Genomic DNA, 20,908 nt, shown 5'->3' with positions numbered 1-20,908 from the left:
ATACATACAGACATACATACATACCACACACTACATACATACATACATAACACACATACATACATACACACACACATACATACATACATACATACATACATACATCATACATACATCATACATACATACAACACATACATACACACACCATACATACATACATACATACATACACACACACACCACATACATACATAACTACATACATACATACATACAAAGTACCAGACAATAACTTAACTAAAATCTAATGGAGAATATATAAGACTACAAAGAAGCAAAAGATATTTTGTGCCATAAATAGTCTCTTTGAGCCTCTGTCGATTTGTTCATTATTGAATGAATCCTCAAGAGTATTCAGTTCTGGCCATCTTTTCTACAAAAGTTTCCTTCAATTTCTACCAGATCTTAACAATATGCCTTCTGTATTTCAGCATTTCTGCCTCCAACCCTCTCACATTGCCATTAAGATGGCATCTTTCATTTCTCGTTCTAAAATATTTGTTGCATTTTGTCGCTTTTTCTTTCAATGAATTATTGAATATACGTGGATGTTTGTATATATCAATGTGCATATGTGTGCGTGCATATGTATATATTTTGATTGTATATATGAGTATGGACATATGAATGTTTTTTTTTATATATGTGTAAGTATGTATGCAATCGTGTATATATTTTTGAATGTATTTATACATGTATGTATGATTGCATCTGTGTGCCTGTGTTTGTAAACATGTGTGCCCAAGTGTATAAGTGTTGTATGAATGTGTGTCAACATGAGTGTACACAGGAATATATATATATGCGCTAATATATAAATAATGAACGTAAGCATATATATATGTGCATCTGTGTGTATGTATACAATATATATACAGATAGACAGATAGATTAATATAGCTGTGTATATGTATACATACATATATACATTTTAGAGCTGTGTGTATGTACACCCACACATATATATTCTATGTCACATGCTTATATATATATATATATATATATATTATATATATAAGCACATATAGAAAGTTAAATTCAAATGTCTACACAAACATCCACATGCAAAAACAGCAGACAAACACATGCATATATATATAATATATATATATATATATATATATATACACATTACACACATATACACAGACACATATGTATGCCTATATGTATATACATACATGCCAGAAACAAAGTAGGATAATATCATACTTTTTCCTTGTCAGCCATTGAAACCACCACATTCACAAACAACAATATATTTTGCAGCTCTTTTCACAAACGAATTCAAATTATATTTGTATGTGTGTATATACACTATATACACACACACACATACATATATGTATGTGTGTGTATGTATGCATATGTATGAATGTATGTCAACGTGTATGTGCATGCATATATATATATATAATATATATATATATATATATATAAATATGCACATTGCACAACCACATTCACCAACAGCCGTAACACTCTTTTCTCAAACCCATTCAAATTGCATTCGTTTACTCTATTTCATTTAAACTATTTTATACATCGACTTTATTCTACTATTTTATACACCTGTCTTATACAACTTATTTTATACACCTATTTTATACAAATTTTCTACACTTATTTTGAGTATCTATACTATTATAAATTATTTTCTTTTCTAGCATTCCGTTTATATAATCTTGCTCTTAATCAAATTGTCAGCTAAATTCCTCTATTGAAATTCTATGTCACTGGATTAAACTAACATTTATTACATATAGATATATATACACATACATATATATCTACATACACAAATACATGTGCTTCTGAAACCTTATATACTTCTTCAAGCAAATACACTAACATCATCACATACACTCATATATATACATATGAACATATGCATACATACATACACATACATGCGCTTCTGAAGTCATGTACAAACACTTTTGTTCAACGATTTCTGAAACACACAAACACACTCCACTTTATATATATTATATATATATAGATATATATATATTATATATATATATATATATATATATATATATATATATAATATATATTATCTCTTCATCACATTTATTTATATATATATATATATATATTATATATATATGTGTGTGTGTGTGTGTATATATATATATATATATACACACATCTACTCAGTTAAACTCAATATATACACACCATACACTTCTCAGCTGTAAATAACAAACACACTGACACACAGAGTAAAACGCATACATGCACACATGTGCACGCACACCCACACACACCTACACACACTTCTCTATAATGATTTATCTTTCTATCATCTTTTTCTTGTTTCGGTCCAATTTGGACTGAGGCCATGCTGGAGCTTCACTTTCAAGGGGTTTTTAGTTGAATGAATTAATCTTATTCAACAGATCTTTTTCTGTCAAACCATCATGCTACAGGGACATAAACAAACACTAGCTGCTGAGCAGGAGGGAAAGGTGGGGGGGGAGGCAAACACAAACTCAAAGACACACAGAGATAGATATGCAAGCTTTAGGTTAATTGAAATAGACTTGTGACATATTGCAACTTCTATAGGCAAATTCGCTGCAGTTTCCATGGAGAAAGAAAAGTTCTCTCTGATGGTAAAAAGGTGTAAAAGCATCGTATTTGCCAAGTGCTGCTCCCTCTCAGATTCCCAGATGTGTTTCTAGCTCTTTAGCCATTATCAATAAGCAATACCAAAGAGAAGTAACTTTGAGCAGATTTTAAAGCTGTAGCTTTAACTAAAACACAGTCAACAACATTGATATATATAGGTTTGGTGTTGCAGACAGGAAAAATAGAATTTACAACATGAGTATGTGTATTTTTATAAATATTTAACAGAAGCAATGGAGTGACTCAAAGGCTGAGAGTTTCATGTGTTAGCACTTATCACTTGGTGTTTGATAAGTGCTAACACATGAAATTCTCGGTCTTTGAGTCACTCTGTTGCTTCTGCTAAATATTAATAAACACACACACAACAAGCCTCCACACATTTTTTTTTTTGTCTACCAAATTCACTCACAAAGCATTGGTCAGCCTGGGGACATAGTAGAAGACACGGTGCCACTCACTGGGACTGAACCCAAAATCTTATGATTGCAAGGCAAGCTTCTTAGCCACACAGACATGCATACCCCATATTTTCTGTGTATATAATAGGCGCAGGAGTGGCTGTGTGGTAAGTAGCTTGCTAACCAACCACATGGTTCCGGGTTCAGTCCCACTGCGTGGCATCTTGGGCAAGTGTCTTCTGCTATAGCCCCGGGCCGACCAATGCCTTGTGAGTGGATTTGGTAGACGGAAACTGAAAGAAGCCTGTCGTTTATATGTATATATATATATATATATGTGTGTGTGTTTGCGTGTCTGTGTTTGTCCCCCTAGCATTGCTTGACAACTGATGCTGGTGTGTTTACGTCCCCGTCACTTAGCGGTTCAGCAAAACAGACCGATAGAATAAGTACTGGGCTTACAAAGAATAAGTCCCGGGGTTGATTTGCTCAACTAAAGGCGGTGCTCCGGCATGGCCGCAGTCAAATGACTGAAACAAGTAAAAAGAAATACTAACACGTGGTGTGTTACTTTGGGCAAGGGTCATTTTCTACAATCTTCAGTTTACCAGAACTTTGTGAATGAAATTGGATAATGGAAATTGTATAAAAACTCATATGGGTTGTACTTGTAATTCAAAGGTCCAGTCCTTTCATACACTTTGTCCCATTGATTCCACCTCATAATTACATTAAGAATGTATGTATCTGTGGAATACTCAACCACTTTAACATTAAGTCAAGGGCACATTAAATCAAGGATAGGTAAACTGAACATTTATGACCAATATCAAACATAATTTCTTATCACCATTCAACAACTGTCAATCACTGGGGTCGATATAATCGACTTAATCCGTTTGTATGTCCTTGTTTGTCCCCTCTGTGTGTAACCCCTTGTACTCGTTTAATCAACCCCGAAAGGATGAAAGGCAAAGTGGACCTCGGCAGAATTTGAACTCAGAATGTGAAGACAGATGAAATACCGCTAAGCATTTCGCCTGGCGTGCTAACGTTTCTGCCAGCTTGCTGCCTTTGTTGTCACGTCAGCACACAGCACAATGGTGAGCAATGAATCTTAAAGGAGACAGAAACACTGCTGTATAGGCTTTCAAGTTTCAAAAGACCAAGCACATACACATACATACATACACACACACACACACACACACACACACAATCTGCATGCGCACACGCAAAGGCACGTGCAGGAGTTTTCAATGAAATGAACAAACTCTGTTGTTTTGTGAAAATAATAGCACGACTTTGCCCATTGCTAAACAGCATATATAATAATAATAATAATAATATATAATATAATAATAATAATAATAATAATCATAATAATAAAATAATAATAATAATAATAATTAATAATAAAAATAATAATAATAATAATAATAAAAATACTAATAATAATAATAATAATAAAAATAATAATAATAATAATATAAAAATACTAATAATAATAATAATAATAATAATAATAATAATAATAATAATAATAATAAAATAATAATAATAATAATAATTAATATAATAATAAAAATATAATAATAATAATAATAAAAATACTAATAATAATAATAATAAATACAATAATAATAATAATAATAATAAAAATACTAATAATAATAATAATAATAATAATAATAATAATAATAATAATAATAATAATAATAAAATAATAATAATATAATAATAATAATAATAATAAAATAATAATAATAATAATAATACAAAAATACTAATAATAATAATAATAATAATAAAATAATATATAATAATAATAATAAAAATACTAATAATAATAATAATAATAATAATAATAATATATGTACATACACGCACACCTTTACACACATACCTATATGTGATGTATGCATGCATTTAAATGTGGACATACACACACTTGTATGTATTTTTATATATACAAAGGAATGAACGTGGTGTGTGTGTGTGACTATATATTTATATATATATATTATATATATATATATATATATATATATATATATATATATATATATATACGTATGTATTTGCATTGTTGTTTCCTGGCTCTGTTTTCTTTGAATACTTGAAATAACCAACAAAGATCAAAATCCTTTTCATATCTAATTTCTTTTTGATTTTTACGATATAATTTTATTTTTTTCAAATAGTATTTTGCACCTAATTAGTAATAATACAATCAGAATCATCAATACATTTCTTTAATAAATGATTAATTACCTATATGGAAACGTTAATGATATCCTAGTGGAGGAAATGAGAAAGCTCAAAGAAACTTCTCTTTCATTCTTCTACTTTCTTTTCTCTTTAACTGTGAGTTGGTATTTGATTAGTAATAACACTTCACTTTAGAGACACTTGTCTTCATTTGCAAAAGACTGTTAGCAACAGCTGGTTCACAACACCAGTAGATTGTCTGTATGTATGTTTATGTGCTGAATGTGTGTATATGATATATGTATATATGTATCTTCCAATTTTCCTGAGCATCAATCTAATACATCCTGTGTTTTTTCCCTCATTTTTGTGTCTTTAATTTTGTGCCACACATATATGGTATGTGTAATATATATATTATATAATATATATATATATATATATTATATATATATCATAATATATCATATATATATATCATATATATATATATATCATAATATATCATATATATATATATATATCATAATATATCGTATATATATATATAATATATATATATCAATCATAATATATCATATAATATATATATATCATAATATATCATATATATATATATATCATAATATATCATATATATGTATGTATATATATATATATGTATATATATATCAATCATAATATATATATATATATAATTTTGTACCACATAAATGCGAAACAAGGTGGAAAAAATAGTACTGGAATACCAGAGGTAGAGTAATATGCTTTATTGAAAATAAAAAAATATCACAAATCTGTTACTAATGAGAACAAGAAACTCTGAGTAACAGTTTTTGTGATATTTTTGCTGCTTTGGAGCCTGGTGCAGCCTTCTGGCTCACCAGTCCTCAGTCAAGCCATCCAACCCATACCAGCAGGGAAAGCAGACGTTAAACGAGGACGATGATGATGACGATATATATATAATATATATATTTATATATGGATGTGTGTGTGTTTATGCATAGATATATTAAGGCATATATTAGGTTTGTAAAAATTCCTGTTGCATTTTTCACACAGTCACGTTGATGGCACTTTTTTCTATACTGGTTGTAAAATAAGCTTTAACTTTTCCATTCTAACATTTTCTCTCTTTCTTTGCAAATTACTTTATACCATGGTGGTTAAAACTGTACAGATTTTACCCTTTTAAAATGAGTTTAGATCAGAACCATATCAGACACTGCATGCTACATAAATTCGAAAGGAGTTTTTCAGGAATGGAAGTGGCAAGAAATATTCGTTCTGACTGTGGAAATGAAACTTTAAGTGTCTGAATATGCCAACAATGGTTTGACCAGTTTTGGGAAATTTATTTCTTGCAGAATGCCCTCAATCTGGATGACTAAGTTCTGTCAATACTGACCTTCTGAAAACTCAAAGCAAACTGCACAAGAATTAGCAAAACAGTTAAATTCAAGTCACACTTTAATCATAAAACAGCTTCATGATTTAAGAAATGTGTCCTGATTTGGTCAGTAGTTCTCTCATCATCTCACTGCTTTGCAGGTTAATCAAATAATCACCCTCAGCTCATCATTGAAGACTGACTATCAAACCATTCCTGGGTAGAATCCTCACAGTGATGTAAAAGTGGATTCTCTATGATTATATCCAATGAAAATGACAATGTCTAACACCCAGTGAAAAAGGGGAATCCATTCCCAAACCAAACTACACTCAGAAAAGCATTTACGCTCTGCATTTGGTGGGATATGAATGGTGTTATCTATCATGAAGTCTCAAAACAAAAACAAAAAAACAGTTAATATGGAGAAGTATTGGCATTAATTAGCATTAAGTATTGTACAAAAAATTTGCAGAAAATCACTCATCATTGATCAATTATAAAAAGGTGTTTTTCTAATATGATAAATGCAAGACAACTTATTGCCCAAGTCACTTGGGAAAAGATTATAGTTCTAAATATGAAAGTTTTGCCTCATCCTCATTAATCTCTTGACTTTGCTCCATCTAACTATCATCTTTTCATTTCATTGCAACATTATTTTATTATTTTGAGAGAAAACAATTTATAAGTGGTTTAAAATGATATTGAGTGTTTCTTTGCTTCAAAATGTGAAGAATTTTATGCCCGAAGGATCAACAATTTGCCAAAGAGATGGGATTATGCCATCAAAAAGTGAAGAGGAATAATATATTGATTAAGTGTTTGTTTCTTTCGCATCTTGAAACGCAACAAGTCTTTCTTTCCGACCAAACAGTAATATACTGAAAGAATATACAGTTGATATGTATATGTCTATATGCATGTATGTATGCATGGGTGTATACTCACACACACACACTCATATATATATATATATATATATATATATATATACATACACACACACAAACACAAAGAAAGAGAGAGAGAGAGAGAGAGAGAAAGAGAGATTCTTTAAATATTGACTTTTGTCTTATATTTGAGGTGTGCCTGTATGTATATATGTATAATACATACATATATACACATGCACACGTATACATATGTATGTGTAAATATATATATATATATATATACATACATATATACACATGCATACATATGTATATTTGTATGACATATACACACACATCCATACACACACACATACATAAAACTTCAATTAGTGGCTGACAACCCCTGTGGGGTATATAATTTACCAAATTAGGATTTAATTGCGTAACTCTGTTTTTTTTTTTTTTGCTTTTGTTATAAACTTCATTAAGTGCTCAAACAGCATGTGCATAACAACAACTACAACAACCTCAACCACAAACATTACTTCGGTAAATGTTATATAACCTGCGTGACGATGTACAGCTCAAACAATTTAATTATTTCTCACCTTGTTGCAAATTTAATTGCAAATCTTTTTTAATTGCTAACAATTTTCAGGGAAGTACAGAAATAAACGAAGACAATTGTAATTTTGAAAAGACAAGTTACCTTGACACGCTACCTTTTGTTGTGTAATAATTGTCTTACATATAATATATATATATATATATATATATAATATATATATATATATATATATATATGTATATATATATATATATGTATGTTCATGTACGTATGTGTATATGTAGGTGCATGCAGGTACTATGTAATTATATGTTATATACATATGTATGTATATGTACATTGTTTTATACACACATACACACACACATTACATACACACACCACACACACACACACAGTGATGTATATATGTGTGCATATATATACAGAGAGAGAGAGAGAGAGAGAGAGTGATATGTACGTGTGCATGTATGTATTTATGTCATATATGTATGTGTGAGTATATGTATATATGTATACACACACACACACATTACATACATACACACACACACACACAGTGATGTGTATATGTGTGCGTATATATATATATCTAGAGAGAGAGAGCAATGTGTATGTGTGCAAGTATGTATTTATATATGTCATATATGTATGTATGTGGGAGTGTAAGTATATATGTACAAACACACACACACAAACACACAAACACACACACACACACACACCACACACACACACACACACTGAGAAACATGTTTAGTTATAAAACTTGAGTAATTTGTCAAATCAAAAGTTTAGTCAACCTGTTTATTTAATCAGCAGAAAATCAATTATAATTGTTGAGCGTGTTGTCAGTTAAAAATAAAGATTGATTCACTTTCGGAAATTAACACAAAATACATTGATTACTAACGAAGATAACCAATTTAACAGGACGCAATTTTATTTGTTTTGTCTTTTTTATTTTCACATACTCTATGTTTAAAAATGGGAGGAGATTAGGGAGAGAGAAGAAATAGATCACACAAAAGACATCTTCCTCATGTGACTTGTAAATGACATTAAGGGTTTGTTCAGTTGGAGACAGTTTTCTTGTTTGCCAGGCACAGATATGGCTGTCTGGTTAAGAGGCTTACTTGGCAACTACGTGGTCTCAGGTTCAATCCCACTGCACAGCATCACCTTGGCAAGTACCTCCTGTCATAGCCTTGGGTCAACCAATACCTTGCAAGTGAATTTGGCAAATGGAAACTGTGTGGAAGCCTGTTTTGTATGTTTGTGTGTGTGTGTGTGTGTCCCACTACACTTGAAACAGGTGTTGGTTTATGCTTGAACTTAAAAGTTCAGCAAAAGAGACCGATAGAATAAGGACTAGTATGTACTGAGGTTGATTTGTTTAACTAAACCTTTCAAGGTGGGGCCCCAGCATCACCGCAGTCCAATGACTGAAACAAGTCATAGATAAAAGACAATGTGTTCAGCCCTTTAGTATTCAAATTTCTCTGTCAAATGTAATGCTTATTTATTCCCCACTGTTTTGAATCAATCTGGCATCATCATAGAGTAGTTTTGAGATTTCAGTGATGTGAAATTTTGGGTACGATATAGTAAGGTAGGTGTGAGAGGTCAAATTTAGCCAGTTTTGAACATAAAACAGGTGGCTGTGTGGTAAGAAGCTCGCTGGCGGTTACTAACACACTGCATGTCCCGAAATCCCATCAGTGGGAATTGTGCCACCGACAGAAGAAACTGTGGCCCCTTCCTATGTGATAGACGAGGAATTTGTAATCTTCTTTGACAAGGGAGGGGTTTTAGAAAACTTTGTAAAGAAGGTGAAAAAAATGGCCAGTGGGAAGGGGTTCTGTCCTGCACTGAGGACCCTGATTGGCCTCCGCAGGTGGCTGCGGAGGTCATAGGGGAAACTGACTTGTGCAGGATAATGAACTCCTTCCCCGGGGATATATTTAAATTTATGCTAAAGTGCCCCAACTTGGCATCGTCCAGGTGCTTGAATGAGGCACTGTGCCTAGTCGGGCATGGAAGTAAGAGGCTTTAATGCCTCGAGTTGTAAAAATGGTAAGAGACTTAGTGCCTCATTTTGTAATCCATCCATCCATCCATCCATCCATTCATTCATTCATTTATCCATTCATCCATCCATTTTCTCTGCTCACTATTCCTGGGAGGTTTATGGTGACAGTCCTCAGGCGCCTCGTCCTTAAGATCTTTTCTGAAATAACATTCATTACACTTCCTTGCTAGCTTCCCAAGTATGACCAACTGAAACTATGGATATTATCTAACTATTTCATTCATGGTCTAACCCTGGGTCTCCCACCTGATGGCTTGGCTTAACTCTTTAGTGTTTGCTTTATTCTGCCAAAATTAATGTTTTTTCATCCAAATTGTTTTGAATTAACCATGCATTATCTTGTAGCTATGAAATTTTGATGAGGTAGCTGTTAATTTTTAAAACGATATTGTAGGGTTGGTGTGAGAGACCAGATCTGGTCAGTTTGAACATAAAACAGGCAGAATACTTTTGGCTGGATATGGCCGGTTTAAATGCTAAAGGGTTAAAGAATTCGTCTTTCAATTCTTTCTTTTGACATTCTAACCACTTATCCGTAAAGCCAGAGTTGTGACCTCTCAACACTTGACCCAGAGGGACTTCTTGATCTCTGAGCTATGTACTCTGTTGACTAGTGTTGCTCCAGAAATTCTTCTGAGGAATCCATTTTGGAAGCTCATATTTGCAAGCAGACTCTTTCAGTCATTACTCAACGTTCATAACCGTTGGTGATTTTAAATTATTTATTTGTTGCTCCCTGGAATTAATTATTAAGTATGACAACATTAATTTAATTAATTACTTTTAATTGCAGGTTCACTGAACTTGGAATGTCTTTGTCGATGACCACTGCAGTTTATCTGATTGTCTCCTACAAATGCCGGACGTCAGCCAATCGGAAACCTCGATACCGAGTCTTTCAATCGGTCGAAAATGGTGCAGCAACAACAGCAGCAGCAGCAGAGAGAAACACTGCCACGTGAGCCGTTTGTGTCACATGACAAGAGCATCTTGGACAGCCCTTGTTTTACTTATACATGCACACACACACACACATGTATATGCATAGATGTACCACGTGCACACAAATACACGTATATTCACACACATGTAAACATCAACTCATATACTTTACAAGTACACAAACACATGCACACACATATACACACACACAAGCATACATACAGAGATGTGATTTTGATGGGTGGGGGCAGGTTATTCACACATAATGGGTATAGTCACGTCTGTATGGTTAAGAAGTTTGCTCCATGACCACATGATTTTCAGGTTCAATCCAACCACACGCTACCCTGGGCAAATTCGTCTTCTACAATGTCATAACTGTGTTCCAAACCAATGTGCCCTTGTCCACTACATTACTGGACATTGATGTCAAGTACCTTTTTTTTTTGTTTTGTAGCCCAGTCATTTGCATCTTGCAGTATTTACCACATTTAATGGCATAAAAGAGACACATGGCTATATTAGATGCACCCCATTTTCAGCAGTGCATATTCAGGAAAAAGTTTTAGTCCATTAAAGCATATGATATTTAAATCAATTTAGAATCTGGGATCCAGGGTGATTTTTTTGCAGACTTTTTTTTTTTAGTGAAAAAAAAAAAAAGGTGCCTCTTATATTCCATCAAATATGGTAACTGTTCCTGGGTAACAACTGCTATATCAGTGGTGTTGAATTCATTTGGTTTTTGTAAGCTGGAGTGAAACAAAAAAAAGATCTTGCAAGATAGATATGGACAATAATTATACCTAAAATCCCTATTCATAATGCTGGCCAAAGTAAATGAACAAAGCAGTCAATATGAATTGTAACAACTTCATAAACAATAAAGAGAGGAAAGAATATGAGGTGTTGACAAAGTTTGTGTGCAAAGATAGGTGGACAATACTTAACCACATGGTGTATATATATATAGGAATAAAAATTTATATATAAAGAGACGAACACAGAAAACAGACAGGACATTCGAAGCCTTTAATCTTCAGTCAGAAACCGGATCATCATAGCAAATTTCGGCTGATTAATTCTCCAACACAGCCAGCCCCAAGGAAAAACTAAGCTGTGACCATTAGATTTCTTGGAAAAAGGAACGAATATAAATACAAAAAACGAAAACAAAATTAAAAACAAGAATGGTTAACAGCAGGTATATCATAGGCATACATTCCATGGAAGCAAGGGAAGCAATGCTTCCCTTAAAAGTTATAGAAACAAAATTGAAGCTATATTTATTACTTATTTTTCATAAAATTGTTCTTCCAATGTCCTGAAAAATTTATGTAAACTACATGACATCATAGGCTTCAGACTTTTATTGTCGGACTTAGCAGGAGACAACAAGCAGTGGCAGACAACACAAAAAAAAAAATCTGTGCAAGGGAAGCAACACGAGCTGTTGCATCCTTTTGGGGTGTAATGTTTTAACATTTTTTCCGATAAAAATGCCACAAAGACAATTTTTTTCTAGTAAGAGCTGATGACAAATAGTTTTAGATGCTAATAAATACTTATACACTTAGATTAAGTTTCTGTGAATTTGCAATACCTATGATATATATAATCTTACAATGTTATGCAACACTTACATAGGAAAAGGGAAGCAAGTTGATATTCTGCTTCCATAAGAAAAATGGTGAAAAGATAATAAGCATGTAGTTTTCTGTGTTTATTCAACTAATATTTTATACTTTTCCAAATTACAGAATACCCTTAGTATAAAATGTGATTTTTTTATTTATTTTAAAAGTTGCTCTATAATATGAACATGTCAATTTGATTCAAATATCTAAGTGAAAAAAATTTTGGTCATTGCTTCCCCACCCTGAAAGATAACCATACGCTCCTGATATATATATATATATATACAAAATATATATAATCCTGTTAAGTAAGAGTCCTTTGAGTGAGAACTGAGACAGATTAATGTGCCTAGATTAATGTGAGAAGACCAATTCTGAAGAGAAAGCTTTCCCTGTTTCATCTAGAATACATTTCACTATCAATTCTGTCACTAGAATCCATATGGATAATCACTAGAATCCATCTGCATAATTTTGCAAAATAAAAACAAAAAACATTTGTTTGGCTCAGCATGTATAGACAAAGTGAAGGGGAAGTAGCTCATATCTTTTAGCATATAGATTCATAAAATGTCATTGATTGACATAACAAAAGATTATGGATACTAGACTCTCAGCTTGAAAAGCAATTTTCTAATTAATTGAAATAATTAAAGGTAAGTGAGGAGTGCCTCATTTGCAATTAAGTTACTTATCATACACACTCCCTAACATATGACTAATTACATCCTGCATGTGAATTCAGTGCAGTGCACACATTGCTTTGGTAGCTTTTTAGGTGCATTTAGTTATCATTTATTTTGTATTATATTTCTTGACATGCAAGGTCAGTGAGTCTGGTCACTTAAGATTTATATCTATGAATATATATATAGGTTCAGATGTATGGTAAGAAGGTTACTTCTTACCATACACCCACAAGTAAAAGATAAAAAAAACATATAATATAATATAATATATATATATATATATATATATATATATATACTAGCAGTATCGCCCGGTGTTGCTCGGGTTTGTAAGGGAAATAACTATACAGCATTTTTAGAGAGTTATAGCCAAAAAATAGCAAAAAAATGCATTAAAAATGGAAAAAATATGATGGTAAATTTTTTTTTAAATCGTTGACTCATCATAGACATTTTTAGAGAGTTACTTCCTTTTAAAAAAATATGCATGAAAATGGAAAAAAATGATGGTAAATTATTTTTAAAATCGTAGACTCATCGTAGACGCGTGCTAATACCCAGAAGGGCTCGATATGAATCACGACTATAAGATACCCGGTTTTGGTTAAACTGCACCGCAAAATGTGGGAGTAGTTAGGAATCTAAATCGAAGGGGACAGACACTCACACAACTACAGTTTTATATATAAAGATATATATATATATATATATATATATATATATAATTCAAATTTATAGAAAAACAAAGACCTAGAGAGGTGTAGGAACAACAAGCAAGTGTATTAGTTTGATGCTTGGGAAAAAGGGAAAAGTCTTTTACATTTTGAGCCTAAGCTCTTTGGCAGAAAGGAATAAGTGGAAATAAACAGAGAGAATGATAAAAAAAAAACATGTTGAGTTCAGTGGTCCAGGCATGGCTGTGTGGTCAAGAAGGTTCATGTACCTTGGGCAAATGCCTTCTATACTACAGTCCTGGGCCTACCAATGCCTTGTGAGTGTATCTGGTTGATGGAAACTGTGTGGAAGCCCATTCTATATATGCATGGATCAGCAAAAAAAACTGTAGAATAAGTACCAACCAGACTGAAAAATAAATACTGGAAGTCAACCTTTTTGACTAAAACTCTTCAAGTCTGATCCCATTCTAATGACTGAAATTTATAAAAGATACACACAGAGGCACAGGAGTGGCTGTGTGGTAAGTAGCTTGCTAACCAACCACATGGTTCCGGGTTCAGTCCCACTGCGTGGCATCTTGGGCAAGTGTCTTCTGCTATAGCCCCGGGCCGACCAATGCCTTGTGAGTGGATTTGGCAGACGGAAACTGAAAGAAGCCCGTCGTATATATGTATATATATATATATATGTATGTGTGTGTTTGTCCCTCTAGCATTGCTTGACAACCGATGCTGGTGTGTTTACGCCCCCGTCACTTAGCGGTTCGGCAAAAGAGACTGATAGAATAAGTACTGGGCTTACAAAGAATAAGTCCTGGGGTCGATTTGCTCGACTAAAGGCGGTGCTCCAGCATGGCCGCAGTCAAATGACTGAAACAAGTAAAAGAATAAAGAGTACACACACACACACACAGATAAATACACACTTACGTATACAGACATACAATATGGTAATAATAAAATTGGAATTAAAACCTAAGGCCAAATTTATTGCTTTTTGTTTTAGCTTTTTTTTATTTTTTGCAAAAGCTTCTCCATGAGACACCCCACCCCCAATTTATCTCTAGGCTTAATTGGCCATAACTTATGACCTCAAAACCTTGGGAATATCCATCACAAGTACATAATATTTATGACGCTATTATATGCCTTCTGGAACACAAGTGGAATAACCTGGGGTCTCCCTTCATCTAAATCCAGTGCTCTTTTCGCGCATACTTCAGAGAAAAATTAACAGCATACAAAAAATATTAACCCTTTCATTACCAACCCGGCTGAAAGCAGCTCTGGCTCTGAGTACAAATGTCTTGTTTTCATAAGTTTTAAATTAAAATCTTCCACCAAACCTTAGTCACAATTTATGTTCCTAAAACTAGCTTAAAGGTAACTAAGTTATTTTACTAAATTCTTTGTTATATTTAAAATATTTGAAAGAAACAGAGCATCTCAAAATAAATACAGTAATGAAAGGGTTAATGGAAAGATGCTTTTGGTACAGACACAATTTGATTTGTCACCATCTTCTCTCATAGCCTCAGATTGTCTAAGATCCTTTTTGTGTGTGGGGGGGGGCTACTGGCAAAGAAAAACTGTGGAAACTGTATGAGGGATCATTCCTACACTTCATCGATAGATTTAATATGTCACTTGGTTTAACACTCCTACATCCAGTACCACTGTCACAACAACAACAACCTCAACCACTTCCAGTGTTTTCAATGCCTTTAATTGAACTTTACATGGTTTTGAGCAATTGGGACTGATCCCTAGGCTCAGAGTAACTGCCTTCTACCAATCTTAGAGCTCCTAAAAGAGGTCATGGACACTGCACTTTCTCCTCTAATTTTGGATTATATACATACATCACGTGATCACGTGACCAACCAGGCTATCAGATGTTGCTACACATCACTGGTCACAATGCGCTTCGTATTGATTTTTAGCCTTCAAATGACGCCACCCCGCTGGCTAAGTGAGCAGGCCAACAGAAGAAAGAGTGAGAAACAGTTGTGGTGAAAGAGTTCAGCAGGGATCGCCACCAACCTCTGCCGGAGCCGCGTGGAGCTTTGAGTGTTTTCGCTCAATAAACACTCCCAACGCCCAGTCTGGGAATCAAAACCGCGATCCTACGACCCCGAGTCCGCTGCCCTAACCACTGGGCCATTGCGCCTCCATATACATATATATATATATATATAATATATATATATATATATATATAATATATATATATATATATATATATATATATATATATATACAATTTATCTACCTTTTACTTGTTCCAGTCATTAGACTGGAGAATAAATAAACATTACATCTGTGAATGCTAAAAGGTTGAGGGAGGATGATGATGAAGAGGAAGATGTGGAGGAAGAGATATAAAATAAGCATTATATATTTTCACTAATATAAGTTATAAAAAGTTTTGCCTGTTACTTATTTAGTGAGAGTTTACAGGCAAGTTTTGCACGGAATCATCAGAGGGAATAGAAGTGGGGGGGAGGGGAACTTTCTTTATCTCTTCCCCCCCCCCATTTCAAACACATGCACACACAAACAAATATAAACAGACTAAATTGACACACACAGACATATATACATACACACACACACTAGTGCATTAAGTATGTACGTACATATTTAGATAGATAAGTACATAACTAAAAACGTCACTGTACATGAACAAACACACACACACACACACACATGCATGGGTTTCTGATGCACACATTTACATGTGTATGTACATATGTATACATATACATATATATAGACACATATATACATAAACACATATATACATACATACATATATACATACATACATATATACATACACATATATATATATATATATATATACACACACATATACATATATACATATATATACATAGATTTATATACACATTAATAAATATATCTATACACACACTTATATACAGATATATATATATATATATAAATGCATACACACACACACACACACACATATATATATATATATACATAGATTTATACACACATTAATACATATATCTGTACACACACTTATATACAAATATATATCTATCTATCTATATATATATATATATATATATATATATATGTATGTATACATAAACATACATTTATACAAATATATATACACACACACATGTATATATAAAATGCTAGCTATCGATTTAACAATGTACAAGCATGTGTGTATGGAAACACCTAAGGATTGTCTTGAATTGGTATGCATACATACACACACACACACATATATATATATATATACAGATTAATACATATATCTATACACACACTTATATACAGATATATATATATATATAAGCATACATTTATACAAATATATATACACACACATGTGTATATAAAATGCTAGCTATCGATTTAACAATGTACAAGCATGTGTGTATGGAAACACCTAAGGATTGTCTTGAATTGGTACGCATACATACACATACACACACAGACACATACACACGCACACGTGTGCACACACAATGGAAGTGTCTATATAACAATGTGTGGACAGAGAGTTCGTGCTAGAGCTAGAGTTAGGGGGACAATTTTAACAATAATTTACAATTCAGTTTTGCTGTGACGGACGGAAGCCAAGGTGAAAGGAAGGGGATGGGAAGCGAGGGAAATCTGAGGGGTTTTTTTTTTCTTTCCTTTTTTTTTTTTTTCGTTACAGAGAAAAATGGAGATTCTGAGTGTGAAATTTCCGTTGTCTGTGGAACCACTATGGAGCAGTTACGGGGTTGAAAAGATTAGTAATCAATACCAAAAGATAGACTACATCATAATGGAATTTCTTCCTATTTTCAAGACATTTCTGTTGTGTTTATCAATTCCACCGTACCAAATATTTTATCTCACCATCTCCAATAATTCCAAAGAGATGCCATAGATAACTCGCAGTACTTTCACATCAGCCAATATATTAATAATAATAATAATGATGATGATGATGATGATGATTTTTTTTATGGTTTTTAATTTTGTTTTTCAATAACCATCATCACAACAACAATAAAAGTAACGATAAGTTGGTTTATGTCTATATGAAATGACACTTTTAATTGTTACGAAGTACTTTAAAGAAGTAAATGGCTTTAATAGTACACAGACCCTTTAACAACCAGCCTTTCAAGCGGAAATTCCTTTGACATAGTAAATAACCTTTTTGTTTGATGGCCATGGAAATGTTGCTCAAATTGTGTGTGTAAATTCTTTTCATAGGTTTGAAATAGTTCTCTATTTTTGTCATTGCTTTACACACATGTACATACATACATACATATATATATATATATATATATATATATTATATATATATATATATATATATATCTTATATCTCTATATATAAACGGCAGTTTGTGTGTCTGTCAGGTTGTACCCTCACCCTGACCACGGCTTTCAACCAATTCTGATGAAACTTGACACACACGTAGCCCAATGTCATGATTCAAAACTAACGCAGCGAAAATTTTGAAAAGCTCCCCCAGTTCTGAAAAGAATCGATAAATTCGACATGGGCGAGAATCTAAGCTTTTTATATGCAACACGTTTTCTACACACTGTCTAGGGGACGCAACTCGACCTTTTTAACTCGGAACACGTGGGGTAAGTATCCCAAAATGTATAAAAATGTACAAAAACGGCAAAAAAGCGGGCAGCAATGTGAGTGACAACAACGAAAAAGTCAAAAGTGACCAAACTGAACAAACGAATGGAAAAGGTTTTTTGATGCACACGACAAAAGCGGTTTATAATAAACCAAGAGTTTGCAAGTAGCGTCCGAGGACCCTTAGGGTACGTCAAAAATTTAAGGTAAAACGTTTGGGGTGGTAGTTATAAAGAAAGTGTAAACAAAAAAGTATTTGAATAACTTGCGGCTGCAGCAGCTATTAGCAGAAGTGGGGTAAAGTCTCGAATGTAATTTCTTCCTGGTAGGAATTGGTTGGGTTGAATTATCGATAGCTGTTTGATAGTTATTTGGGAGTGAAGAGAAGACATTGCAACCTACACATGCGCCTTCATTCCCTAGAGAGAAAGGACTAGATTGGGATTAGTCGTTGCCTACTAGGGGCTCTTACATAACCAGGCAACGCCGGGCTATGCTGCTAGTATATATATATATATATATATATATATAATCTTTAAATGTAATATGTGGCAATTATTCGGTAGCCATGATAAAACTCTGAGTTTCGGATGTCGGGGTGGAAATCCATGTTGCCATCTCTTCAGTTATCCGGCCATCAGAAAAAATGCTATGAAAACGCTATATTTATTCCCTCAGCAGTTAATGAAAACCTGGTATGAAGAGATGGCAGCATGGATTTCCACCCCAATATCCGAAAGTTGGAGTTTTATCATGGCTACTGAATAATTATCACATATTACATTTACAGATAAATTCCTCTATTTACATAATATCGAGGTCTCTTTCATTCTTTTGTTGTCTTACCATTTCTATCAATATATATATATCATCATCATCTTCACTTAAAACTCATTTTGCATTCTGGCATGGGTTGGACAGTTTGACAGGAGCTGGTCAGCAGAGGAACTGCCATTTGTCTCTTTTGGGGCATGGTTTCTACAGCTGGATGCCCTTCCTAACACCAACCACTTTACAAAAAATACTGGGTGCTGTTTACATGACGCCGGCATATATTTCTCTTTTACTTGTTTCAGTCATTTTGACTGCAGCCATGCTGGAGCACCGCCTTTAGTCGAGCAAATTGACCCCGGGACTTATTCTTTGTAAGCCCAGTACTTATTCTATCAGTCTCTTTTGCCAAACCGCTAAGTGACGGGAATGTAAACACACCAGCATCGGTTGTCAAGCAATGCTAGGGGGACAAACACAGCAGACACACAAACACACACATACATATATAAATATATATACATATATACGACAGGCTTCTTTCAGTTTTCATCTACCAAATCCACTCACAAGGCATTGGTTGGATCGGGGCTATAGCAAAAGACACTTGCCCAAGATGCCACGCAGTGGGACTGAACCCGGGACCATGTGGTTGGTTAGCAAGCTACTTACCACACAGCCACTCCTACGCCCTATATATATATATATATACGTTTATACATGTGTGTATCAAACAATGACCAAAATGGAAGACATAAACTACTTCAAGTCTAGGACAAACATGCCAGTCACAGGCAGAATCCCGGGAAGAAATTAACAAAAAATTCTTCATCTGCTGTTAAATGAAATGCCAATAAATGTGAAGAGGACGGCCCGAAAGTGAAAGAAATGTCCTAAATTCAAAGGTCACGAAATTAGTGTGTGTATTTGTATTTATTTTGTGTAATTCCTGCAAATTATCTGAAACAACTGACTATGAGGGGGGGGGGAGTAGGAAATAGAGAAGAAGAAAGAAGGATAAAGAGAGAGGGTGAGAAAGGAGGGAGAAATAGATGGAGGGTGAGAGAGAAAAAATAGGTGGGATAGAAGAAGAGGGGAGATAGGGAGAGAGAAAAGGAGGAGAGGGAGAATGTAAGAGGCAGAGAGAAGGAAGAGGAAATAGACAAGGAGAAGAGAGACAGACAGAAAGAGAAGGAGAGAAGAAGTGGGGGTAGTGCTGGAGGGAGAGAGGGGATCAAGAAAGATGAAGAGGCAAGCAGACGTGTCTTCCATTATTTCATCATATTGACTTCAGAAGGATGAAGTTGATTGCAGGAATTGAACACAGAACACAGTCCCACTGCATGGCAGACTGAACCTGGAAC

The 20,908-nt window shown here is 33.6% G+C and overlaps 1 protein-coding gene across 1 annotated transcript in view; it reads left to right on the top strand.

Moving 5' to 3' along the window:
• The window catches only part of LOC115224675, a 103,824-nt gene extending 91,799 nt beyond the window's left edge, over positions 1 to 12,025 (top strand). The window contains exon 3 of the mRNA XM_029795532.2: positions 10,977 to 12,025. Within this exon, the coding sequence (XP_029651392.2) occupies positions 10,977 to 11,145 (169 nt within the window). The 3' untranslated portion in view covers positions 11,146 to 12,025. The remainder of the gene's footprint in view (positions 1 to 10,976) is intronic.
• The last annotated feature ends 8,883 nt before the right edge of the window (positions 12,026 to 20,908 follow it).

Source organism: Octopus sinensis, linkage group LG26 (genome assembly GCF_006345805.1).
Source record: "Octopus sinensis linkage group LG26, ASM634580v1, whole genome shotgun sequence".
In the NCBI taxonomy this organism is placed as follows: Eukaryota; Metazoa; Mollusca; class Cephalopoda; order Octopoda; family Octopodidae; genus Octopus; species Octopus sinensis.
Note: the sequence above shows the minus strand (reverse complement) of the source record. Positions and strands in the feature narration are given on the sequence as shown.